This window comes from Tiliqua scincoides, chromosome 10, assembly GCF_035046505.1.
Source record: "Tiliqua scincoides isolate rTilSci1 chromosome 10, rTilSci1.hap2, whole genome shotgun sequence".
In the NCBI taxonomy this organism is placed as follows: domain Eukaryota; kingdom Metazoa; phylum Chordata; class Lepidosauria; order Squamata; family Scincidae; genus Tiliqua; species Tiliqua scincoides.
In genome coordinates this window covers 25,621,578-25,647,347 of record NC_089830.1, presented here as the reverse complement: position 1 = coordinate 25,647,347, position 25,770 = coordinate 25,621,578, and the positions used below count along the sequence as shown (strand labels likewise).

Sequence of the window (25,770 nt, the reverse complement as noted above, 5' to 3'; positions counted from 1 at the left end):
AACAGCACAGTTTAGAGGTGGTTTTCAAGACTGACATATTGTAGCAGAAGCACCCATGTCTTCAGGTGCATGAATTGTGTACACATTCAGACACCATGAGACCAAAGGACTCTGATGTTCCTATGCAAAACTCAGATGTATACAAGATCTGAGCCATGACTATATATGGTAATGGTCATTCCTAGCTTTGCTGTGGGAATTTCCCCTGGGGGCTGGGGATAAGAATAGGCCCTCAGTTTGGCTGTACTTGTCGTAAGAAGCGACTAAACAGCCACTGGGTAGATGGGACTCGTCAGCCTGGGAAGGCAGCTCATCTGAGAGAAGGAAAACTCTGATCCCAAACCTCCACTGCCTTGTGGCTACATCCAGTTATGGAAGAGGCTTCAGGAGTCAACCTCAAGGCAAAATCCTGAGCCAGAGTCCCCGAGGCAGTTCATGGCTGAACACAGTCATGCTCTGGCAACTCCTGCGACGCCGCTGGAACCAACCGTATTGGCCTCTGCCTTTCCATTGGACCATTTCAGCGACGTGGAGAGGGGGGATTTGCTGCATGGGTAACAGCCTATCCTCCATATCTACTTTACCCAGGCTTCGTGCACTGGACACTCGGTTCCAGAACTTCAGAATGGTGTCACCATTCAGAGCGTGACACCATAGTCTTCCGAGACTGAAGGATGCCAACAAGATGTGGGAATTTCAAGAGAATTGCTCGTGTAGTTTCAGCTAGTAGTTGGAGGCTTCCCATGTTGTTAGATGTTGTGCCCTACATTCAGCAGCATGAACTTCTCAACTGTGCAGGTTTTTGGAGCCCCAGTCTGTTAGCCACTCCCTGGTTTAAGAGTTCCCATAACATGGTAGAGCTTGGGATGGACTGAAAAGGCAAGGAGCACTGGGTTGCAGGTGACGCCATTCCCTTCTTGCTGCTGTCACCCCGCACAGGTGTTCAAGCCCCGCACACCACTGGAGGCTATCTCGCTGTGCAGCCGGCTGCTGGAGTACACCCCCGCCACCCGCCTCTCTCCGCTTGAGGCCTGCGCCAACAGCTTCTTCGATGAGCTACGCGAGCCCAACACACGGCTGCCCAATGGCCGTGACCTGCCCCCGCTCTTCAACTTCAGCCCTGTGGGTAAGTGGCTGGAATGTGGCCAAGCAGCACTGGGAAGAAGAGCAGAAGAACACGTGCATTGCTCCTTGGAGTGCGTGTGTGTTTTGTATAATGGTATCTGTGTGCTTGGATCTTCTCAAAGAATGACAAGCTGAGTCCTGGTCCCAAAGGGCTCTCGATCTAAAAAGAGACACAAGGGAGACAATGGAGGCAGGGGAAAACAGGAAGAACGTGCAATTATTTTGCATGTGTGTCCTTAGGTTTGGATACAACACATATGGAAATTAGGGGATGTACCAAGGCTTCATAGAAAAGTGACTTTTGAGGAGGGGTTTGAAGGAAGTTGGAGGATGGGGAGCATGAAAAAGGGTTGCCAATGAATAGAGATGAGATTCAGAAAGGTGTCAAGCTCCAAAAGGTGTTGGATGTTTGGCTGCTCTCTTTAAAATCCTGCCCTCCTCCAAAGAACTCAGGGTAGGGTGCATGGTGGTCCTTCCCGGCCCCACGTCATACATGCAACAGGCCTGTGAGATGTCTTAGCCCAAGAGTGACTGATTGGTCCAGTGTCACCCAGTGGGCTTGCCTGTGTGGTTATTTGAACCCAGCTTCACATGGGTAGTCTGACACTTTGAGCAGGACTCCACCCTGCTATTGTGAAGCCAAGTTTCTGTTAGGAACTACAGAGTCTTGCTAGGGAAGACTGAAGCACCTGCTTAACCTCCTCTCTGGTGGATCCAGGAATCTTTCTGACAGTTTTTGAAAGATGGTAATGCTGAGAGTATCGGCGTGTGTGGGGTGGGGAAAGGGCCAAATGCGACCACCCCACCAGCATTTTGTCTTGCTGCCCCTGACACCACCCTGCCACCTAAGGATGAACTAGCTGCGGCTCCTCTTCCTTCTCCCAGGATTTGAAAAAGGGTAGTAATAGTAGAAAAGGAAGTGTGGAGGAGAGTGGTGCTCTAGCCAGGAAGTCTTCTTTCCTCCACACTTTCTCTTCCGTTGTGGTGCTTTTTTTTTAATTCAGGGAGGGGGAGGGATGGCTAGTGTGCCAGTAGGTCAGGAGGGTGTTAGGAGTGTGCTTCAGGCACTTTGGGATCTTGAGATGCCTCAACTGAATCAACATTATGTTCATTACAGGCCTGAGATGCTGTTCATAGCACAGAGAAAATAATCCTGAGTACAATTTTCAAAGTCTTGCATTAAGTTGGATCCATTGTCAAATACAGCCATTTTAAAAATTATGACTTACTTGGGATCTGTTTGACCCCCACAATCAGATGAGCTAAGCTGCTTTTGTACGCATTTAAGAGAGTTAATCATCTCCCTTCCTCATTTGCAGAGCTCAATGCTAAATTTGCAAACTGAACTCTTGCTTCATATTTGATGAGCCTGTGTGAATGTCTCGCCACTCTGGTCTTGACCCATTCCCTGGTCTCTTTTCCCTTATAGAACTATCCATTCAGCCTGGCCTCAACCCCAACCTCATTCCACCACACATTCGGTCCCAGGCTGGCTCAGTGGGAACCGTGCCTGGCCCCACAACTGCGCACAGTAAGTGCTTCCTTCTTCTTGGTGCTTGACTTGGGATTTGGGGTGGTGTGTTGGGAATTGGCTGCTCATCTTTATCCATGGCAGGGTGCTTGATTCTGGCTTTATTTGTTCCTGATACATTCTGGGACTGGAGGGGTTTCCATATTCCCCCTGAGCATTTCCTGTTTCTTTCTTTTGTAGATGAAGGGAGAATGGGAAGTGACAGGAGCCAGGTGACGCCAGGAGACGGCGCAGGACCCATCGCCAACACATCCTGAGGGGCCGCTGGGCAGGTCCCCTCCACTACCCCTTACCCACCCCAGGCCACCCACATGGACTTCTCTGAACTGTGAACGGTGGGGGAAAGCAATTGTGGCCTGGGGGACCATGTGAAGCCTGCCTCTCGTTGGCCAAGGGGGAGGCCAATTGGAGATGAGATGGCCGCTTGGATGGGAGGTGGGGGGGAAGCCCCTGTCTCCCCAAATCACTTGCGATTCCCTCTTATGTTGTCCCATGATGCCTCGGCATGGGGAGAGGGCAGAGGAAATCCCCTGGCTTAAGGGCTCCCTCTTTCTCAAAAACAATTTGGGTTGGTGCCTCTAGAGAGAAGGAGTGATCAGAGAGCAGCCACCACCCTTCCTCTTCTCCTCCCAGTTTGTCCCAACTTGATTTTAACTTCCTCTTGTTTTTAACATCCCGTGGAGAAAAAATGGTTTTACTTCCAGTCTCATGTCACGTGTGCGAACTTAATTCCAACCCTGTGGCCCCTCATGCCGTACTCTTTCCTCACTGGGTGTCCTTCCTACTTCCCAGACTTGTCTGCCTCTGAAACGCGGATGCTGTATTTTTAAGCGGGTCAGTCTTTCCTTTTTTTTTAAAGAAAGAACATCCCAGGAAACTCTCAAAGTGTTTCAGTCAGGTGGGGAATTAGGACCATTCCTCTCCCCAAGCCCTCTCCCTTGCAATCCTTGTCCCTCACTGGCTGTGCTTCTACCACAATCTCTTCTTTGGGAACAAGAAACTCCTCTCCCCCACGCCTTGAGTTGTGAGGGGGCACGGCCAGCCATTCCTTGCTCCTCCAACCTTTCATCGTCGAAGGCACCTGGACATCCTGTGGGAAATTCCCCCTTTTTTCCGACTGGGCTGCTTAAGCCAGTGAATAAAACAGAAGAAGCCCACTCTGTTTTGCTGTATCTGCTCCCCCAAAGCAGATCTCTCCCTAATACTGCAAATCAACAATGTGAGTGAAGAGTAGGAGCTCTTAAAGGGAGTGTGGAAGAGAAGGCTAGTTTTAATTCCCTGCCCATTGTCCTCTGTCCCACTGCTGTAAATACATCTCTCCTTCCCTCCAAAATGGTTTCCTTTTACCGTTTTCCCTGTAAATAGATTAATTTTTTTTCTTAATGCAACGTTGCAATGATTGCCCCAATCCCAATTTCCCTTTCCACCTTCAAATTGCTCTAGGATTGAGGGTTCCCCCCTGGGGAGCCAGGGTGCAGCCTGTGGATAAATTCCCCCACCCCCATACCCAACCTCGTCACTGCCCTTCTCTCCCTTCCAACATTGTGTGTTAGTTTCTTTCTTAGGTTTTTTGGCTGTGTACAGACATCCGGTTCAATAAATTATTGGCATGAACGGAAAGAACAGCATGGGGCTTTTTATTATTTAATAGAATGGGGGTCAGGTAGGATCTTGGGAACATGACTGTTTTAGGGGTAATGATATTGAAATGGCAGTGGGGTAAGTTGCTGTAGAGGGAGGGATGGTTCCTGTTATAAGGCAGTGTACCTGGGCAACTTGATAGCAGATGGTGGGTGCTTCTCCTTCCTTGACCTTGAGTTGCTTTGTTGCGTTTTTGGCTGCTTTTCTTACCATGGCTTCACTGTACAAGTCCTGCTGCAATTTTTATAGCATGTGAGCCCTTTGAACAGGGTCTACTCCAAGAATTGGCTCCCTTCTTTGTTTGGTTCTCAGGTATCACTAAGCTGACCTTCTCTTCTGACAAAGACTGCTTGCAATGTAATGATGTCCTACATCAAAAGCAAATCTGTTACAAAAGGATTGTAGATGGTCAAAACATCAGTGCATTTGTTTTGTTCAATGTACGTGTGCTGGGGAACTAGCAATAGGCTGTGCCTAATCATCCATGACAGCGATGTGCTCTGTTTTCATGTTTCTTATTCTTCAAGCAAGCCCTCAGTGGATGCTTCCACTGAATTTCCTTAACCTTTCAGAACCCTACTATATGTTCCCCAGATTGTCCCCAAGGGGAGAGTGGGAGCCTTGCATGTTCCTCATCAGAGAAGTAAATGACCAAACCACATGATCAGTCCTCATATGTGGGATCTCCCTATACTTTGAGCCATTAAATCCAAGGTTAGTTTCTCCTGTCAGTGAGGGGAGCTAGTGCTTGAGCTCAAGGCCTGTTCTAATGCTTTTCCAAGGGCACTGGGTGGGGAGGGGGCAGAGGAAAACTATTGTGCTTATGTGGTGGCAGCAGCAATTACGTGATAACTTTGGTTGGACAGTCCTCACATGATGTCCCACCCTGAGATATCTCCAGATAGTTACTATTATCAGTAAGCAGAATACTCCTTTGTAGTATTGTTGCTCTGAGAATTGTTTTCTAGTAGTTGATTTGATATACTGTGCCCTGATATGTCGCAGAAGCCTGAGCCAGACTGAAATGGGGTTGTGTGTTACCAGGTACTGTAGCAAACCTCTTGCTTTGTCAGATCCGTTCTTTTCCGTTGCGACAACCCCTGAATATGAAACTGAAAACTGGAGCTGCTGCCCAGATAAAGAATCTTAGCTGAGTAAAACGTTATGATTAACTAAATCTGCCTGGGGGCGGTGGGGGGGGTGAACCATACTTTGCTGTTAACCTTCATGTTTTCAGGGCTATCCTGGGAGTATTGTTTTTTCTTGCAAAAGCGCCAAAGTTGTCCTTCTTAGAACATTGATACTGGCAGTCTGATGCATGATAATATGCCTGAACGAAAATGAATTGCCATTAACCTTTTTCTGGGAGCAGAAAAGTGGCTGTGGGATAACATTACCCAAGAAACATTACCCAAGATTTCCTTTTGGGGTTACTTCGTACCCCAGCTAAGTTTTTTTAGTTTACAAACTTTCATTTCTCTGCATAGCTTTTGTGCTAGAAAAGTACTCTAAATGGCTTCTGACTGCCCTTCTTTCAAAGAAACAATATGAACAGCCCAAAGCAGTCAGTGTGAAGAAAGGAAGTAGCTCTAATTTTTATACCTATATTCAGCACATTCTTATGTGGAAATAACTAAAATCAACAGGAGTCATTTATGGGTAGACATGCATATGACTGCACTATGAATGTACATATGTATTGTATTGGCAACCTTCAGTCTCGAAAGACTATGGTATCGCGCTCTGAAAGGTGGTTCTGGCACAGCGTCTAGTGTGGCTGAAAAGGCCAATCCGGGAGTGACAATCCCTTCCACACCGGGAGCAAGTGCAGTCTGTCCCTGGTCTGTCTCCCTGGCTATGGGCCTTCCTTCTTTGCCTCTTAGCCTCAGACTGTTGGCAAAGTGTCTCTTCAAACTGGGAAAGGCCATGCTGCACAGCCTGCCTCCAAGCGGGCCGCTCAGAGGCCAGGGTTTCCCACTTGTTGTCGATCCGCTTGTCGGTTTTCACCCTAAACCCCACGCACCCCATGAGGTTAACGGACCGTGGCGAGGCAACACCTTACTGGCTGGGGACTGCCCAGCTTAAGGCGGGTGGTAGCTGCCCAATGAGATGCAATGATCTCTCCCACCGTCGGAAGCAGCCCCTGGCGTCATGCTCTACGCCAATCGAGCAAAGACTTATAACCGGTAAACTGCTGCTTCCCGTGTTGTGCCGACGCTGTATGGCGAAGTTGGAGTGTCCTCTCCAGTGCGCGAAGCCTGGGTAAAGAAGGTATGGAGGATAGGCTGTTACCCATGCAGCAAATCCCCCCTCTCCACGTCGCTGGAATGGTCCAATGGAAAGGCAGAAGCCAATACGGTTGGTTCCAGCGGCGTCGCAGGAGTTGCCAGAACGTGACTGTGTTCAGCCATGAACTGCCTAAGGGACTCCGGCTCCTGATTTTGCCTCGAGGTTGACTCCTGAAGCCTTTTCCAGAACTGGATGTAGCCACAAGGCAGTGGAGGTTTGAGGTCAGAGTTTCCTTCTCTTAGATGAGCTGCCTTCCTAGGCTGACGAGTCCCATCTACCCGGTGGCTGTTTAGTCGCCTCTTACGACAAATACAGCCAAACTGAGTGCCTATTCTTAGCCCCCAGCCCCCAGGGGTTGAATGTACATAAGGAATACATAAGGAATACATAAGGAATGTACATAAGGAATACAAGTATATGCTAAAATATGCAGTCATGCATGTTTGTAAATGCCTTGTATCTGATTTCTCAGATAAGGACATTTTCTTGGGTTTCATCTGGAAATACCACACTCTATCTGGATAACTAGTAAGCCCTCTAAATGAAAAATGTATCTCTTTCCGTTTTCTATTGTGGGTTAAAATCAGTGTTTCTCAAACTGTGGGTCGGGACCTACTAGGTGGGTCGCGAGCCAATTTCAGGTGGGTACCCATTCGTTTCAATGTTTTATTTTTAATATATTAGACTTGATGGTACCATGGTATGTGACTGCATTTGGGGAAATGTTATAGACCTGTATTTTTAACAAGCTATTATGTATATTTTAACAATGATAGTCAATAGGACTTGCTCCCTGGTAAGTATGGGTAGGATTTCAGTCTAGGATTGTTAATAATTTTCCTACGTGATGATGTCACTTTCGGTCATGACATCACTTCCAGTGGGTCCTGACAGATTCTTATTCTAAAAAGTGGGTCCCTGTGCTAAATGTGTGAGAACCACTGGGTTAAATGATACGTGTCCGTTATACTAGGTATCGGCTTGGAAGAGATGTTCTGACGTGAGGGCACACCCAAGAGGGTATGTATACCCAAGAGGGTATACATTTTTTAAGTGTAGTACATGCATTAAAAAATTAAAAATCTTAGTGGATTAATCAGAGTACCATTTTAGTATACCAAAATATGTTCATTTAAGCTTTACTAAAACACTGCAGCTGTTGTTTAAACCCATTTTTTGAAATAAGGGTTTTTGAAAAGTTAAGAGTAGTCTTTGAGCTTCCAAGTGAAGCAAGGTGACTTGGCTTTGTGTGAGTAGCAGGGAAAGCTGCGCCTGTTTGTGAGTGGCATTTTGTTTTGCATTGTTCATTAATTACCTTACCAATGCACAATTGGAACTCTCCTAAGCATCACATTCTCCGCCCCCCCCCCCAAAGTTGTGCATTCTACAAGTATGTCACTGGATGTATGTGAGTGTAGTTGATTTTCTGTTGGCCGTTAGTGATACACCAAGACTCTATACATTCTGAAAAATGATGATTTTTAAGTAAATTAGTTCTATACATGAGCACAGGTGATAAATGGATTCTGAGTGTAAACACAAAAACCTCCTTCAGAGCAAAGTAGGTTTTCTGTGTGATAACACCAGGTCCCAGATATATTTCATGCACATGAAGTCAGTGTGAATGCTGTAGTGATCTCCTCCCTCAAACTAGCAAGTTGTGCTGGGGGGCCTGTGCAAAAAAAGGCCTCCATCTAGTCATTCCTGACTTCACAAGGGGTAACTAATTTTGTGTTCTGTTTAGCAAGCTCTTATTGGCTTTTAAGCAAAAACCTTCACATTCGACCACCTGCACATTCCATGGCTAATTGAAAGGTTATCTTGGATAAGCAGCCTACTTGGAGCTGAAAATCAGAGCTTCTTAAAAAATATGCCTCTAGGTCTCATGACTACAAAGTTAAGTTGTAAAAGTGTGACTCATATGGACCTGGTGTGCTCCCCTGTGGCAATGTCATCCTTCTACATGCCCTGTTGGGTACCCTGATGACTAAAACTTAATACATAAAATAAACATCTCCCTTTACACAAGGCAGGGTACCACACTCAGGAATACTACCATCTTGCATGGAACTGAAAATATCCTCTTCATACACCCATATTTAGGCAGCTGAAGTGATCTTAGGATGTTTATACAGAGGTTGCAGGTCGTTAAAGGAGTAAAGATACTAGGATTAGGTCTGTGGTATTCGATTAAGTAAGCCTGGACCAGGAAATACCATTGCAAAATAGTTTTTATCCCCTCTTTACTGACTAACCATATCTAATTTTAAAGGAGCTTTAAAGTTATCCTTTTGAAATCAGACAATTTAAGAGCTCTCTGCCTATTAATCCAGTTGAAGTTGAACTTGCATCTTGCCTTGTAGCACATACAAGACCTCCTGGATTTTAAATAAGAGCCAGCCAACAGCAACTAGTTTTCAACTAGCCAACCCAAGGCTCCCAGGGTGCTTTAGTTTTCCAATTAGCCAACCCAGCCACAGCAGAACTACTTTCTTACAACTGGCCATTTTCTGTCAAAATGAGGATGCCACAGCACACTTTCCAGAGCTGCTGCCGCATTAATCAAAGTAGTTATTCTCAACACTGTGCTAGTGTGCCAGGAGGTCAGTCTCCCATGTATGTACCCCATCCACCTAATGTATGTACCCCATCCACCCCATCCTACAATTCTGAACTTTTTTGGGAGGGGTGTGGGTGGAGTGGGGGAGCTGTTCTGAACAGAAGCTTTGCTAGCTTCACTTCTCCCCTGCATGTACACAAGAACATGAAAAATAAAACTACTTATAGGAGCCTTAAAGATATTTCCACTAACCACTTTAGAGTGCACTAGTATCTGAATGGACATTGGGTATAAATGTTAAAATAGGAACTTATGCAGATCCACTGCCTCAGTTGCCTATTTCAAAGCAGTCACAAAAATACCCATTCACAGAAGGACCCAAATATATATCTATTCAAGATAAACAAGTGTTTCCTGGCAAAGCTTTGCGATCACAGAAGTATAACAGCTTCCTTCCCCCACTACTCTTTTCTGCCACAGAGGACATGATCTTGGGAATTCTGGATTCTCTCTTCTGTCACTATCACTTGAAGGAAAAAGACAAATCTAAGCTGAACAAAATACTGAGTCGCCCCAGGCTTATGTGCCAGTCACTTTTCTTCTAAGCCCATTTACCCATTTATTGCAGAGCTGTGCCTCAGCCAGGGTTGTCTGTTAAAACACCACATTCCTGTTCGACTTTGGTTTGCTACACAGAAGAGACAAATACAGCTTTCCTGTCAAATTCTCTTGTTTAAAATAAGAGACAGATATATCCTCCTTTGTATTAAAAGGTGAGAACCTGACAAAAAGAAAAGGCCCTAATATTTATCTACACACAAGAGAAAAATGTCATCTATTTGCTTGGAAAGAGAGGGATAATCATGGGAGACAGAATAAAAGATATGCTACCAGTAAAAGTACACGTTTTAAGGATTAAGTGACTTTCTTAGAGCCTCACAAGCCAAGATAAAACTGAAAGAACTTAATGGAATAGAACATAACTTTTTTATTTACAATAAATGTGCGGTTGTGGCAGAGGTGGGTGGTCCAACCCCCCTTCATAGTACTACCCCCTGCACAAAAAAGAGAACCAAGAAATCCTCCAGATGAGGCACATGAACTGAACCCAGACCCAGATACAAATCGGACAGGATGCTCTTGGGCACTGCACGCTTGGTGTGAAGGCTCTGCTGCTGGAAGAGACATGCTAGAGGATACATGGAATAAAAGGAAGTGATATTCTGCTCCTGTTGATGTAAATGGAGCCACTGAGCAAGGAGGAGCTCAGCCCCTATACAAATGCATTCACCTGGATGTTGCCTTCAAGGGTCGCCTGGTAAATCTCTATGGTTTCCACCAAGGGGAGGGGCTCAGTACTCTCAATTATTGCAATGGTCTCTCCAAACTCAGTGCACATGATGGTTTGGGTGGGCTGACCAGTGGCTGCAAGAGACCCAGCAGACTGGAGCACATCCTGGCCAGAAGTCAGTTCTGTGTGAGTTTTGCGGTGGCTCCGCAGGTTGGAAAGAGTCTTAAATGTCTTAGGGCAGAGAGGACAGGGATGAGGCCGCTCACCAGTGTGGATGCGCCGATGCTCAGCGAGATGCATTGATTGTACAAAGGCCTTGTCGCAGTCCGGACAGTGGTAGGGGCGTTCCCCAGTGTGTAAGCGTCTGTGTTCCCGCAGGTGGGTGGCCTGCCGGAAAGCCTTGCCACATTCTGGACAGGGAAATGGGCGTTCACCTGTGTGGATGCGCTGGTGTAGCTGCAGTCCAGAGGCTGCCACAAAGGTCTTGGCGCAAATGGGGCACTTGTGAGGGCGCAGGCCAGAGTGGCGCTGTTGGTGCCGGCTCAGCCCACTAGGGGTGGTGAAGGCTTTCCCACAGAGCGGACAAGGGTAAGGACGCTGGCCTGAATGTACCAGTTGGTGAAGTGCCAGCTTGGCCAGGGAACCCATGTACTTGCCACAAGACATGCAGAGGAAAGACTGTGAGGTGGCGTGTTCGTGACGCCTGGCACAGCGGTGTTCCTGCAACTTGGAAGCCATCACAAAAAGAGCACCACAGTCCGGGCAGCGATGGGGCTCATCCCCAGAATGGCTAAGCTGGTGCAGTTCCAGAAGGTGGCGGCGTGGGAAGGATTTATCACAGTGTGGGCATGGGAAGGGCAAACAACCCGTGTGAACAGTCCGGTGCAAGGCTAATTGGTGAGCCCGAGGAAATGCTGCCCCACAGTCTTCGCAGGAGTGTGGCCCTTCTCCATTGGGGGCCATGTGCAAGAGACGGTGCTGGCGAAGATTGGAGGACTGGGTGAAGCGCTTGCTGCAAACCTGGCACTGATAGGGCCGCTCGCCAGTATGTGTAACATGGTGTCGTGCCAGGTTGGCCTGGGAGACAAAGGTCTTTCCGCACTCTGAGCACTGGAATGGCCTCTCCCCAGTGTGTGTTCGCAGGTGGTTACGTACGTGCACCAGCTTCTTAAACTTTTTCCCACATGTGGGGCACTTGTGCTTGCGCTCTAGAACATGCACGACCCGCTTGTGCCGCACCATTCTGATGTGGGTAGAAAATGACTTGCCACACTGAGGGCACAGGAACCCAGTACTGGGCACTTCTGCTGATGACGTTCCAGGCAGAGAGGAGGAGGAGCCGCCGTCGACAGTTAATTCCCCATCTGCAGGCACTGGCTCGGGAGGCTGGCTGGGCGTCTGGTCTGTTGGGGCACGGGTGGGTGGAACCCCACTCTTGCCAGCATGTGTACGCCGATGATAAAGAAACTTGGTCATGTTGCTAAAGGTCTTGCCGCAGTGGCAGCGGTGCAGGGGATTGGCAGTATGGCTCTTGCGATGCATGATCAAGGTCATCTCTGTAGAGAAGCCAAGTCCACAGTCCACACAGAGGTAGAGGGCTTCCCCTTTATGGATGCGCATGTGCTGCTCAAGAGAAGCTGCCTTTTTGAAGATCTTGTTGCAATTGGGACACTCGTATGTTCCATCTACGTGCACCCGCTGGTGAGCCAACAACCTCTTGGCGGTCATGAAGCCACGCTGGCACTCACCACAAAGAAACTCCTCATTGCTCACCACGTGCTCTTGCTGATGCCGCTGCAGTCCCTCTGCTGTACTAAAGGTCTGCTTACACTCATTACAACAGAGAGTCTGAGCAGGGGGAGGTGCCACTAGGGGTTCCTCAGGATATGGTGGGGGGGAGAGGTGTGGACTGCAAACCTCCTGCACTGCCACCTCAGGGGGCTCCCCCTTCTCTTTTTCAATCTCTGTGAAGTGTTCACCCTGGTGCTCCAACAGTTCTTCAGGTGTTAGGAAAAGACAGGAACACTCAGAACACTCATAGGGGTATATGGGTGGAACTGGCTGAAGAGGCAATGGAAGCGATGCTTTGGAAGATACCAAGCAAGATGGCTGGGAGGTTTCTGGAAGAGATGACTGGGAGGGTGGTGATGGAGCTGGTTGGGAAGGTGGCTGGGAGTCACCCGAGGCCTCCTGTTTCTGGTGTGTTTGGCGATGTGCCAGCCATAGGCTAGTGGAAGGAAAGAGTTCATTACACTCATTACACTGGTAGTGGATCTGTCCTGTGGCTGCTGGAGAAGGCTGAGGCCGGGTTGGCACTTCCCTGGGGTGCACTTCTTGGTGAGCTAGCAGTTCGTCGGGTGACCACAAGATACACCCACATTCCAGGCACTGGTAGCGGTTGTCCTGCTGGGATCCTGTGTCAACAACAGTAGCAGCAGCTGGGGACTCGCAGGGTTCCCCTAAGTGGCTCTGCTGATGGATCAGCACCTCCTCCAAAGTGTTGTACAGAAGTCCACACTCTGAGCACATGTACTGATGCTGGAAAAACACAGATGACGACAGCTCTTCTGCCATGATGCCTCCAAGCTCACCTGTGAAGAGGGGAAGGAGAGTGCATGACTAGCAGAGGTGGGCAGGAAAAGGGAGCAAACAGTGCAGGGAACATTTAACCTACAGAAGGAAACTCTGGCATGAAGAAGCAGCAGCGAGTCTTCTTCTCGGGGAGCTTTTGGTCATGTTTGTTTTTTAAATTGTTTTTTAATTTGTGTTTTTCATCCTGCTGTGAGCCGCCTGGGGTCCCTTTGGGGAGAATAAAGCATAAATAGATGTCGCTGAACTAGGAATGAAGAGAGCCAACAAACGCAGTAAGGGGTACATGAGCTCCTTAGATGGGCTGAATGGGACCAAGTCCTGAGTAGACATGCACAGGATTGGACGCTAAGGCTGGCCCCCTACCCACTCTTACTTGGGAGTAAGCCCCGCTGGCTAGAATGGGCCTTACTTCTGAGTAGCCGTGGCCAGGAGGGGCTCTCCTGGGGGGGAAGTCCCTGAGATGGGGCTGAGGGGGACTGGAGCTCCCCCAGGGGCTGAGGTGACAGCTGGAGGGCGGCATTCACTCACCCGCCCCGGCCCTCCGCTCTCCTCTCAGACAGGCCCGGCCTGGGCAGCAGCAGCACCGCGCCTTCTCGTTGCCCCCACCCGCGGGAGCCAATCAGCGGCCTCGATACTGGGGGGGCGGTTCGGCTCAGGGGCCTCGCGGCGTCACGAACGTCAGAGGGTGTGGCTCACGGCACCGCTGACGGCCTTTCACAGGTCCCGCCCACTCCCAGGGCAGGGGAGAGGGAGGGCGCTCCCTTCCGACGCCTCAGGCCCTCTGCGCCGCGGCACGCTCCTCGCGCAGCGCCGTCCCCATCGCAGATGCTGCCCCCGCAGTTGGCGCCGTCACCCTGACAACGCGCGTGGGGGCCGTTGACGTAGACAACGTCCTTGCGTATGGCGTCATCAGTCACCCTCTCCGAACGCTGTCTGCGTCGACTGCGCTCTGAGGGGAGCAAAAGCCCCGCCTACTCCTCCAGCGCCGCTCCCTCTCATTCGTTGTTGTTCTCTCCGAGGAGGCGGGGCTCCGTGTGGGGAAGCCCGCCCACACACGTGGATCACGTGGGCAGGAGGCAGCTGTCCGCGTGACGGCAGGGGGCAGGGAGGCGCATGCGTCTTCTGGTCGCGCGGGGGGCGGGACCTGAGCCCAAACAGTCTTCGGCGCATGCGCGGTGGGAGGGGCCGTGGGCGGAGCTAGGCACGCGCAGACGCAGACGCTTCGAAGCTACCAGAAAGATTGGAGCGACGGCAGGAAAGGCTGTGAGGCGACTGAGGAGCCGGTAAGGGGGGGGGGGAGAGGAAGAAGCAGGCGAAGCAGAAGCAGCAGTAGCAGCGGGCGGGGGGGAGGTCGGTCAAGGGTTAAAGCAGGCTGAGGGAGGGAGCAGCAGGGCAGGCTCAGAGGGGTAGGACGAGGGGCTTGTTAACCGTTACAGGCGGCGGTGGGGGAGGGGAGTTGCCGCGGCCGCGCGCACAGCGTCGAACATCGAGGCAGCCTGTGAGGAAAAACAACCGAGTGGGCGGAGCCTTCCGGAGGGCGTGGCTTTCCTGTGGGCGAAGTCTCGGAAACGGACGCTGCTTGTCTGTCAGCGGGGCCTTGGGAAGGGGGCGGGGCTTGCCTATGGCAGGCAGAACGGTTCGGAAAGGACGGCGAAAGCTGCGCTGTGGGGAGGCGCGGGCGTGGCCTGCCAGTGGGTGGAGCCCTTGAAGGGGGCGGGGCTTAACGTGGAGCGCTTCGGCATGGCTGCGGGAGGAAGGGGGCGGGGCATGGCTGCGGGAGGAGCCACTGGGGGCGTTGCTTGCCTGTGGGAGGGGCAGACTCAGCTGTGGGCAGGCTGGAGGGGGGAGGAGTTGTCTGTGCCAGGCTGGTGGGTGGAGTCTTTTTGTTCCTGGGCCAGTGCTGGGGGTCCAGCACTGCCTGCTCTCTGCCTTCGACTGGTGGGGGGGGGTCAGTTGATGCTGCTACTGCTGCCTCCTCATGGTGGCTTCTCTGCTGCCACCTAGTGGAGCACTGTCTGCCTGCAGCGTTTTTCTTGCAGTGCAGCTTCACAGGGCACTGTGAATCTCTCCCTCCCTTCCAAGGGATTCTGGGTTCCAAAGGTCATCCTGGCAGGTCCAAACTTCCTTCATACAGAGGGCCAGAGGTAGTGTTCATGGTGCCTGGGAGTGACATCATCAATCAGGAAGTGACATCATCATGCAGAAAGTGACATCATGAAGCAGGTGATGGCCAGCATTTCTCCACCAGCGGTATGGGCACTACCAGTGGTGCTTGGTGTCTGGTGGTACTTGTGGGATCCCTGGACACCTGCCACCCAACAGTGAGACCAGGAACGTGACACAACAAACAGCAGTAGGCGACTGGGTTTTGAAGGCAGGGCTCTGAAACATGCTTTTTATGCTCAGAAAAGCCCTCCCGTCCATCTTGAGCCTCTTACTGGTATATCTTATGTTGCATCTGGCTTCCCAGGCCAGAAGTAACTGGAAATGATGTCATCTCCAGTTACTTCCAGTGGTCCTTCAAACAGGTGAGCTACGCTAAGTGGTGCGGTGGAGGACAAACGTTGAGAAATGCTCTGCTTCAAATGATAGAAGAGAAAATGCGCAAATCTTGTTCATATTTTCAAGATATGAGAGCCCAATTATCAAGCTGGCAGAGCCCAATTATAACGAAGGCTGGATAAATGGCCGTGTTCAGCCGATGGGCCTTATGTTTGACATCCCTGGGTTTAGCGATGTGAGGAGGGACTGAAATGCTCTTCAATAATTTTTCCTTTTTTTCTTTTATAGACCTGTGTGCTGCTGCGTTCACAGATCTGACTTCAGATCCAAAAGGCGGCTTTCTCAAAGCTTCTAGTAGCGTTTTCTGAAAAGCTGCTGAAAACGACGAATCAAGAATCATTCCTCTTTCTCAGTTATCAAAGTGCTCCATATTTGTCCCCTTAGCACATAACATTTCAGTCTTTGGTAGGGTCTATTACATCTCCATATGGCTGGCACAAGGAGGCCACTTTTTGCCCACATTTGGGAGGAGGAAGAATGCCTAGAATACTATGGGATGATTTCCCTTCACCGCATGTTTGAGGTGATCGGTGCACAGCTCACAGAGAATGATATGGAAGTGCTTTCTTTCCTTCTGGATGAAACACAGCCTTGGACCCACCCATTGGATCCTACCCTTTGGGCTGTGGCAGCAGCAGAAGAGGGTGGTGCTGAGACAATCTCTCCTGTGCTAGAAAGCTGGAAGAGAAAACATCATTGCCAGTGTAATTTGGCCGAGGCTGATGGTAGTCTGGAAGTTGCTGCAGATAGGCAACGGCCCAAGAATGGTGTTGAATTGTTCCTGGAGTTAGAAAGGATGGGCAGGTGTGATGAAACCAACTTCGTGCAACTTCTTCAGCTCTTGAGAGTGCTGACAAGGCATGATCTACTTCCATACGTCACTTTGAAAAGGCAGCGTACAGGTACTGGGCCTTAAGCTTAGAGAGACACTGTCTTGCTAACTTTAAATTATTAAGCATAGCTGAATAACAAGTGTTGTGCAATTAAGGCTGGTTCCCTTGTGTTGTAATCTAGCTTTCTTTTAGGAGTTTAGGCAGTGGGAGGGTATGAATTTGAGGGTGCCTTAGGAAAACTTCAGGGATCACTAAAAGGATCGGGTTTGCATAAGTCTCACCCAGTTTACTGCATTGATGCTTCTGTGGTGTGTCGTTCTTCAGCAGCGGTCCATTTCAACTGATTCGATAGATGAGCATTGCTTTTTCGTAGAACCTGTGTTTTTAGTAGAACTTTGTTTGACTTTTTGAACTCTTTAATTTTAGTTTCTCCTGAGAGATACACCTATGGACCATCTGTCTTGACATCAGACCAGCAGGTGGATAACTGTCTCAATTCAGCCTCTGCAGAGCCTCGGCATGATCAGTGGGAAACAGGTGTGTGGGTTGTACAATCTGGGGACAGGGTTTCCTGATCTCTTTTTAATTTTTCTTCCTTTTGGATGTCGATATAGTACTTAAAGTGTTGTGAATGTGGTACTGGAGGAATGAATTTCTATATGGTTGTCCATTTTAGGTTTTGTCTTTGCTACAGTAGTAGTTAAGGACTCCCAGATAAAGGTGGCAATTGAGTATCATAACCAGTTCAAGTTGCCTACGTCTGGTATCAGGCGTTGGGGAAAACAGCTATTTGGGAGCTGAACTTTGATTGTCAAGTTTTGGGAGTGCATGATGATTCCTTGTATACTTTTCTTCATCTCTAGGTTCCAATTCCAACAAAAGGAAGCGAGTAAGCAGAGGCCGGGCAAAATCTACTCCCCCCCGCAGGCGGCGGGGAGCCAAAGCAGCTTCAGCTCCAAAGCAGGAAATCCAAACTCCCACCAAAGTGACTTGTGGTAAGTGTTGGCCTGGCATACGCTGTGCCTCTGGGGCTCCCACTATTTGCACCTAGTTTCTTAAAACATATATTTATAAAGCCCATCTGAAACCACTCTAAAATACTGATTAGCAATTTTAGTTTCTATTTAGATTCTCCTTAGTTTTTCATCCTCACTCTGACTGGAGCCAGAAGGTAAAAGGATTGAGGTTGCACAGTTATTATACTTCCAACTATAACTTGGGCTCATGCATTCGGTGTGGCTGACCCTTTTGGTCTTGTCTTGCACTGTAAGATGCAGTTCAAGTTCACTGATAGGACTCAGCCTGGTGCAGAGTGAATGGGAGCTTTGGTCCCCTCCTTGGGTTGAGGGTGGGGAGGCTCTACTCCATGATACATTTTTTTTCAGTTCCTAGTGTGGTCTGGTTGATACTTTTTTTCACTGCTGATTCTCCAGATGGTCAAGCTTTATGAGTGAAGGAGAGGGTGCCTTGAAGTTAGATTATTATCCTTTTAGCATCCAGTTGCTGGGTGGGATGTAAAGGCTGTTGCTCCATCTCACCTGTGCACTGGATATGCTGGTCTTGGAGACTATTTTAGGTGCTCTGATGTGTTCTATGATGAATTGATGAAGCACAGACAATCTGGCAAATGAAAGGGTTCATATACTCCTGCAACACTTTGGGGACAAAGGAATGGTGTTGACAACCAAGGAACTTCTCAATAAGGTAAATAACTTTGATCCAGATGTATACATGCCACTTTTTGCTACAGTAATTTTTGATCGTGGTATTAAATGCATCTGTTGAAATATATGCTGCATATATATTCTGCACAAAAAGCAGTTATTTGGGGGAAAAAGACATGGATCTAGAATGCTGTGATCTGGAGGCTTTTAGTTTCTTATAGGAAATGTTGTGATGTGTATCGCAACAAAACTTCACTTTTTTGAGTGGAAAAAAGGCTTGTTGGGAAGCTAGTTCTCTCACATCAAGCTATCTTCAGGAATGATTTCTGCATAGACTGGAAGGAGCTCACATGTGCTGCAGTTTCTGTATTGAAGCTTAGAGTAGTATTAAGTGGTGGTGGAGCTTGTGAATGTCTGCTCTGTACCCTTTAAATCATGATTAAAATTGTATGTGTCTCTGCCAAGTAAGATGGTGGCTACAGTATCTCTTGGAATCTTTTCAGTTTTAGAGTTTACACTGCTAGTAGGTAAATGCTGCCTAGTTGCACGTCCTGAAAATTTGTTGTCGTGACTTCGTCAGTAGCACAACCCACTGAATGGGGTTTTGTTTAAATGTCTGATTCTTCCCTGGATCTTTAATTCTAGGGCAAATTTTATTTGCATTCAGATTTCTGACTTGATTTTCAGCTCTGTACTGAGTATCTGTCTCCAAGAGCAGCATATACTGCCCCTCTTCTGTGGGTTTAGGGCTGCTTCAAACATGTATTTCCTATTCAGAGTACAGTTCTGTATCGAGAAAGCAGTGAAATCGGCATGTAGACTGTCACATGTGACAACCTTCATGCAGTTTTCAGTTTCCTTATCCAAGAAAGTTTGGTGCCTTGCCCATGTAACATTTGAAGCAGCCCTTATTCAGCATGTGGGTTCCCAGAACAGAGGTAGGGTTCCTGCCTAACTTGGTGTGCTGTTGTCTTTGTGTCAGTGCAATGCAAATGAAACAAAAGCGAATGCACAAAAACGCTTGTCTTACCATCTGACCAATTTACAGGCAATGGGTTCTAACGAAGAAGTTTCAAAAATAATTCAATGAGTGTCAAAACTGCAACTTCAAGGTGCAGCTAAGGCTTCTGCCGGGTAGGTGCAAGGATCAAACTGTAAGCTCCATTCAGCACTAGTTTGTTGCTTGTATACTGTGTAATGTTACCTTGCTTCACTGTGGCAGAAAACGTGATCAGGCAGCTGCTTCTCAAACAAGTCCTGTATGTTCCAGCCTTTTTGAGTTGCATACCTAAACGTGGGAGTCAAATATGCCTCCCTCTTCAGTTTGCAACCTCCTAGGTTGTCTCAGCCTGCCTAGACCTACTTACTGAAAAGGAGCAAACAAACCCCCAATGACCTTTTTTGTTGCTGCTTGACTTCTGCCAATTCTTTCTCAATCCACCATTTAAATTCCAGGTTACTAAGCAAAAGTTGATGATAAAGAGACTCTGTCTCTCTTGTGCACTCCTCACAGAATGGTCTCGCAAAGGTAAATGAATCCATGCACCCAAACTTCCACCCGTTCTTTGTGCAAACGAATCTGTGTTTAAATGTGTACTAAGTTATGTACTTCTAGAGGAACTGTGGGCTGCCCCATCCTGCATGTTGGCCTCTTGAGCAGCCGATTCATAACAGCATGTTGGCTGTCTTGATGCTTGGTGGGAACAGGGCTGCTCTGGCAGCTTCTGGGACAGAATATAGAGCCACTAGAGACTGGCACTGTAGGGGGCTTGTTCTGCAAACCTCCAGCAGGGCCTGATGGAAATAGGCTGGGATGCCATGGCATTGAGGGGTGTGCTCCTTGTGGAGCTGTCGCTAGTTGATGTCTCAAATGCAGATCCACTGAAGGCTTCACTCACTAGAGATAGGCAGGGAGCCAGTAGGTGCCATCTCAGATGACTCCCTTAATTATATACCTGCTGCTGCAGATATCAGGCCACTGTAAGCTGCTGTGGAATTTCTCTTGGGTTCCTGTTAATCCCCTTTCTTTGGGAAAGAACAGTTCCCTTAATGTCCTCATTTATCCTTAATAGTTCCATCAGCTTCCTTGGGCAGTTTCCTCCTTTGGTCCATTGCCTTCTGTCATAGGTGGTTGAACAGTTACCTATTAAGAGGTCTGGAATCATTCACTGTTTTCACCTTGACATCCACCTGGTATTGTTTCACTTTTCCATTTCCAGATAATTTGTCATTAGGGCAAATGCGATTCCCTGCGTTGATCTGTGTACCAATTGGTAGTCCTTGGGAGTAAGAAAACACACATCCTGTGTCCTTACAGTGAGTTGCAACATGGCTGGTATCTGCAGCAGTCCCTAACAATTTAGAAGTTAGCCCAGTTCTTCACGCCATTTTGTGTTCTTTTTGCCATATTGAATCTCGGAATGATTTCTTGATGTTACCATGTGCTAAAAGTCTTGAACCTGTTTCTCTCGGTCCACAGTTGAAATCCATCTCTGGAAAAGCATAAATATTGGCCCAGGCAAGCGGGCCAAGTAGCAGACACTGGTAAAACAAAACAAAAGCAAAAACTTAAGTCTGGCCCTCATGATTATTTCAGCTGCCGCTTCACTGCTTCTCCTATGTTAGAAGCGACCCTGCATCTGGACCCTGCAGCGCTCTTGTTAAACAAGCTGTGAGGGACACGGCCTTGGACTCTGGGACTTGTTGCCTTCTACGCAAAGAGGGCTTTGTTGCGCGGTTAAACTCTGTCTGTAATGGTTGTTTTGCTGGCCTGTAAATCTTTAATTTATGTGTCAAGGGGGAAAACAACGTGTATAGAAGAGAATCAGTACTGTATGTAGGTCTCAGCTCTCTTCTGGGAAATGGGTAACTGAAGGTCTCCATTTCTCGTGGGATCCTTTGATCTGGGCTTGTAATTAACAATACTAGACATATGCTAAGGGGTTTGCATGGATGAGTTGACAGGCCTCATTCTCTGAAAACATCCTACTTTGGTGGTAATCAGTTTGGAGGCTTCTTCATTCTTGCATTGTCTTCCCACATTTCAGTCACATTTACAGATGCCTCTGCAGCATGGGTCCTAGTGACATGTCTTCAGGCTCTGTACTTCCAAAGAATAACCATAGTGGGATTATTTCATTGTGACTGGGCCTGAATTTCTAGCAGCTTCTCTTTCTCATCCTGATAAGTTGAGGTTTGGGTGGTTAGAATGGTGTCTGTTGCCTTGGCTAATGTCATTCTTGCCCATATAGGTAAAGTGTCTAATTTGATGCAGCTGCTCAGAGCTTGCATTAGTGCTGGCTGGGCAAGGTCACTGAACCAGTCCTCCGCCTCCTACAAACCAGTTGTACAGAAACCTCCTTGCAGTCTGGCAGTTGACATGAGTCCTGCCTGCTTGTGGGTTTTGTTCCCCATTGTCCATACTTTGAGACTTATTCTCAGGGAGGAAGAAGCAGTAGTCGCTTAAGTGGGGTACACCTGTGACACTAGGGGTGCCAGTGTGTTAACGCCAACTCTGACAGCTGCTGCCATTCTGTACTCCAGAGCACTGTTGCTTTTGGAAAGTGGATGGGCTGCAATATTTGAACGAATTTGCTCATGTGTCAAACCATGGATGCAAAAAGTCTGTATCTAAGCTGTGTACAGTGCTAATAAAGTGGAACCTTTCAGCTGCTGTTTGTGGAGCCAGCATATTGGGTGGGAAGCTGGGGTGTGGGAATGGTTTCTAGTTCCAGTGGGCCCAGCGGCTGAGCTCCTTTAACTTGCTGCCCAATCAAGGCAAGTAGGCATTGGTCTACCAAGAAATTGGCATCTCTGCCTCAAGCCCAGAGCTTCTAAAATGGGCTTTATTATGTATGGAGAGGGTGCTCCTTTTTGTGAAACCCTTGACTCTTACACAGACTGAAATTAAGCCATTGTTTGGTTGTTCTGCTGCAAAATAAAGTAACTTCAGTGATATTTGTCTTGAGCAGCTTGCTGATCAGCTCTGTTGTTCCTCTGGAATGAAGGGTTCTGAATGTCTAGTTGGCTGGTCCAGGACTGGCAGTTAACTCAATAGCTGGCATGGGTGGGTTAGGTCTCCAGGCCGTACAAAGTTGCTGGCAAAGGGCTGTGACTGCACTCTGAGTTGATGCTTCTACAGGTGATGACCACAAGACACAGAGAAATAAAAGCTGACGGCCTTGTTGAGCGTATGTAATACACCACCTGCCATTTTTAAATGTATCCTATTTTGTATTTGTTCCATTTCTCCCTCCCTTTTGAACCTTCTAAATTTTCAGCTGCAATGCTGATACTTTGGGTAACTGAATAGAACAAGAACCTGACCTCCCACCTCCACTGTCCATGGTTACAGCTGAACTTAACTAATTTCTGGGGCATGTAAAGCATTTTAATAAGCTATCTGACAGCAACCATGTTACCAGATAATTAGGATCTAATTAGTTGGAAGCTTTTGCATAGAAGAGTCTAGTTATGGCTATGTCTGTAAATGGTTTGAATGTTGTTGAGGATCTTGTAAGTTCTTGTCCAAGTGAAGGGGGAAATTCTGACTTGCTAAAGCCAGTGGCCCCGATTAGTAGCACCTTGGTATTTACTATTCATACAGCAGTAGCAGCCTGAAAAAACTTGCTGTTCTAAGACAGAACAGACAATGGTTGAAAGATTCTCCTTGTGGATGTCTGAGAAATTACCCTGTTGAAGCCGAACCATCAGGACTAGTGCATGTGGCTCAAGCAGGCATGGGGTGGTGGTGGGGAGGATGTTAGAGTAGTGGGTTTGTTCTTCTGATCCTAGGGGATATGAATTGAGGCAGGATGAGTTGGAAGTTCTTCTCTAACAGTTGCACAATCCAGTTTGGTGTGGAGCTGCTGGATGGACTCTAGTGAAGTTCAGCTGTAACTCTGTGCTAGTGGTACGCTTCAAAGACCAGGGCACTGAACACCCCTTGCTGGGACTGACCATCTCAAGGAAGCCTGAAACTTTTGGGAAACCTGAGTGGCCTGAATGTTCTGCTTGGTGGGAGTCTCTGTTCAGCACCTTTTTCAGAGCTATTGAACAGCCCAACCCTGGAATACCGCTGCATGACCGCGTGTTTGTCTGCGTGATGTGTCTGTGAACCCCTAACTCTAATGCCTCTCTTTTTGTTCCCTCCCTCTCTGTCTCTCTCTCTTTATCTGTTTGTCTGTGTCCTGCTCAGACATCCGGCTCCGTGTTCGTGCAGAGTACTGTGAGCATGAACCCGTCTTGCGTCAGAATGTGTTATCGAACAAGCAGAACCCACTGGAGCGCCAGTTTGATGTCTTTGGGCAGTCCAGTACCATCCTCAAATCCCGGGACTTGGGCTCGATCATCTGTGACATCAAGTTCTCTGAGCTGTCCTACCTTGACGCCTTCTGGAGCGACTATATGAATGGTTCGTTGCTGGAAGCCTTGAAGGGGGTCTTCATCACAGACTCTCTCAAAGAGGCCGTGGGCCAGGAGGCCATCCGTCTGCTAGTCAACGTGGATGAGGATGACTATGAGGAGGGGCGACGTCTGTTGCTGGAAAGCATCATTCCCCAAGCCTGGTGACTTCAGCTTGTAGAAAATCCAAGTACGTTGTCCCTCAAGTCTAGCTAATAGTGGTATGTGCGTTCATAACTATGCCTGAATGGTTGGCAGTCTGTTGTACCTGTCAGTCTCTTGTACCTGCCAACCTGATTAAGTGTCATTATTGTATCCTCACCATATCCCATTACGTTTCTCTGAGAAGTAGTGTTTTATGTAAGAGGAAACAGGACCTTGTTTTCAGCATAAATATATTTGAAAGTTCCATTGCTGACTGTCACATGTTCCCTAATACTTGTTTTGGGATACGCAAGCTAACTGAAAATGAAACGGCTTAATAGAGAACTTGACACTCTAAACAGTGTTTCTACGTGGCAGACTCTGGACTCTCACCAGTTGGTTGTGGGTGACGCTGCCAGAGATACCAGCTGGAAGATACCAAATTGTTTTCATGAGTGCTACAAGATGCTTTTGATTGTAAAGTTGATTGCTTGTCCCATTTCTGGAAGTATTCTCCCTCAAAGATTCCCTTTTAACAAGATGCAGTCAATACAAGTAGAGAATGGGCTTTCTTCCTGTCTTCTAGACAGTGGCTAGTGAAGAGGCCTGTGGGGGAGATCTATTTTTATTGAAATAGCTTTATTTAAAATACATAATACAGATTATAATGGAAATGTTCTAAAAGCGACTAGCTCCAAAAAGAGCATCAGCAGAATCGGTAACTCCCACGAATTTCAGCAGATGCTTGAGTCCAAAGGCTTTCTAAAAGGAACAGCTTTGGTGTGGTGCTTATATGCTGACAGAGATGGATATGGAGATGGTAGCGTGGGAGGATGGAGGCCAGATCAGAAAGAAACATCTGAATTGTTGTGGCTCTTGAAAGATAGAGCCTTCTTTCAATTGTAAAAATCCCTACGGGGGATTTAAACAGCCTGCCTATGTAAACCGCCTTGAATAAAGTCTGAGGAGAAATCTGAGGACCTAGAAAGGCGGTATATAAATACCTGTATTATTATTATTAAAGATTTTAACATCCTCGCTATCTTGTCTTTCCTCACAGGACCCTTCAGTTTTGCTTCCTGATTACTACGTGGCTTGTCTACTCAGTGTAGATGAGGAAAAAAGACTTTTGGAAAAGGAACCTTTAACCCGTTGTGGAGCAGGGCTGGATCTTGTCAGCAGCGGGACTCCAGGGAGTTGCAGTTGTGCCACAGCTGCTCCTGCAGAGGTTGAGGCATTGAAAAAGCAGCAGGGATGGTCTTAAGGGCATTCAAGCATCACAAATCTTGGATGGGGACACCCACTGATTTTTGGATGTGCCCCCTGAACTGGAAGGGACACCTTTTGGGGAAATACTCCTGTTAAGGAAGCACAAAAATGAGCTTCAAGGCTTTCTGGTATAAGTTGGTGTGTTCATTATGCTCCCTACCAGTGTTTTGACTACTTTGCCCCCCCACCCCAGCAACCTTGCAGCATTGCAGGCACCTCTTCTGAAGATCAGCAATGCTAGAGTGGTCCTTCTTTTACTCAACTTGCTATTGGTGAGACTGGACTTCACTCTCCCACCCCCATTTTAAGTTAAATATGCAACCATGCCCTGTGGAGTAGGGGCCCCCAATAACTATAAAGATGGAAGTTTGAGTCACTTAATGACACTCTTCAATTCTGTGGTTATTTGTATATAATATAAATGAGATTTGAAAAATGTGGAGAGCAGTTCAGGCATAATCTCTGGGTAGAAGAATCTAGCTGCAACAGGAAAGTCAGTAAAAAGTAATTTAAAAAGTTGTGTGTATATATATTTTTTGTACACAAAACAGACTTTTTGGCAAAGGATTCTTAAATGTATTTGCAAATGGCAAATATCAATAAAGAAGAGAATTTGCAGTGTCTGAGTTCATAGTTCATTCTTAAGATTAACTTTTTAAAAATCTTTTTACCACTAAGTTGCTTAGAAGCTGATAACATAACAGATAATCAAGACAATAAAATACAAATGTACCAAACTAGCTATTTGAGCAGATTATTAATGTGGATTTTCCCAAAAGCCTCTAAAGTGTAAGGTCTTTGGCAAGTGGTGAAAGGACATATACAAGCCTCTCTAGGAGGGCCTTTGGGCATGCCAGCTTTGGGAC

General features: G+C 47.7%; 3 protein-coding genes across 4 annotated transcripts; 2 read left to right on the top strand and 1 right to left on the bottom strand.

The window, feature by feature from the left end:
* Positions 1 to 777: 777 nt before the first annotated feature.
* Positions 778 to 4,362, top strand: GSK3A (glycogen synthase kinase 3 alpha). The gene is made up of 4 exons (XM_066638114.1): positions 778 to 798; positions 940 to 1,126; positions 2,555 to 2,656; positions 2,837 to 4,362. The coding sequence occupies exons 1-4, from the start codon at positions 778 to 780 to the stop codon at positions 2,911 to 2,913; spliced, it is 387 nt and encodes a 128-aa protein (XP_066494211.1). The 3' UTR covers positions 2,914 to 4,362.
* Positions 4,363 to 10,022: 5,660 nt separating this feature from the next.
* LOC136661359 (zinc finger protein 574-like) lies at positions 10,023 to 13,942 on the bottom strand. 2 transcript variants are annotated; one of them, XM_066638549.1, is made up of 2 exons: positions 13,558 to 13,942; positions 10,023 to 13,028 (listed from the first exon to the last, which is right to left on the bottom strand). In XM_066638549.1, exon 2 carries the CDS (start codon positions 13,009 to 13,011, stop codon positions 10,420 to 10,422), a length of 2,592 nt encoding a protein of 863 aa, XP_066494646.1. In that variant the 5' UTR covers positions 13,012 to 13,028; positions 13,558 to 13,942; the 3' UTR covers positions 10,023 to 10,419. The 2 variants fall into 2 exon arrangements, with proteins under 2 accessions (XP_066494646.1, XP_066494648.1); XM_066638551.1 differs by lacking the exon at positions 13,558 to 13,942 and adding an exon at positions 13,112 to 13,147.
* Positions 13,943 to 14,246: 304 nt separating this feature from the next.
* Positions 14,247 to 25,564, top strand: DEDD2 (death effector domain containing 2). The gene is made up of 6 exons (XM_066638599.1): positions 14,247 to 14,312; positions 15,820 to 16,493; positions 16,851 to 16,961; positions 17,288 to 17,419; positions 23,286 to 23,681; positions 24,696 to 25,564. The coding sequence occupies exons 2-5, from the start codon at positions 16,019 to 16,021 to the stop codon at positions 23,657 to 23,659; spliced, it is 1,092 nt and encodes a 363-aa protein (XP_066494696.1). The 5' UTR covers positions 14,247 to 14,312; positions 15,820 to 16,018; the 3' UTR covers positions 23,660 to 23,681; positions 24,696 to 25,564.
* The last annotated feature ends 206 nt before the right edge of the window (positions 25,565 to 25,770 follow it).

What these genes read in the sequence shown, in the direction of transcription:
- LOC136661359 (XM_066638549.1), bottom strand. Translation starts at nt 13,011, where the DNA reads ATGGCAGAAGAGCTGTCGTCATCTGTGTTTTTCCAGCATCAGTACATG.
- GSK3A (XM_066638114.1), top strand. Translation starts at nt 778, where the DNA reads ATGAACTTCTCAACTGTGCAG. An exon ending in CTTCAACTTCAGCCCTGTGG is followed by an intron (nt 1,127 to 2,554) that starts GTAAGTGGCTGG and finishes TTTCCCTTATAG; the next exon opens with AACTATCCATTCAGCCTGGC. An exon ending in TGGCCCCACAACTGCGCACA is followed by an intron (nt 2,657 to 2,836) that starts GTAAGTGCTTCC and finishes TTTCTTTTGTAG; the next exon opens with ATGAAGGGAGAATGGGAAGT.
- DEDD2 (XM_066638599.1), top strand. Translation starts at nt 16,019, where the DNA reads ATGGCTGGCACAAGGAGGCCACTTTTTGCCCACATTTGGGAGGAGGAA. An exon ending in TTTGAAAAGGCAGCGTACAG is followed by an intron (nt 16,494 to 16,850) that starts GTACTGGGCCTT and finishes CTTTAATTTTAG; the next exon opens with TTTCTCCTGAGAGATACACC. An exon ending in TCCCACCAAAGTGACTTGTG is followed by an intron (nt 17,420 to 23,285) that starts GTAAGTGTTGGC and finishes TGTCCTGCTCAG; the next exon opens with ACATCCGGCTCCGTGTTCGT.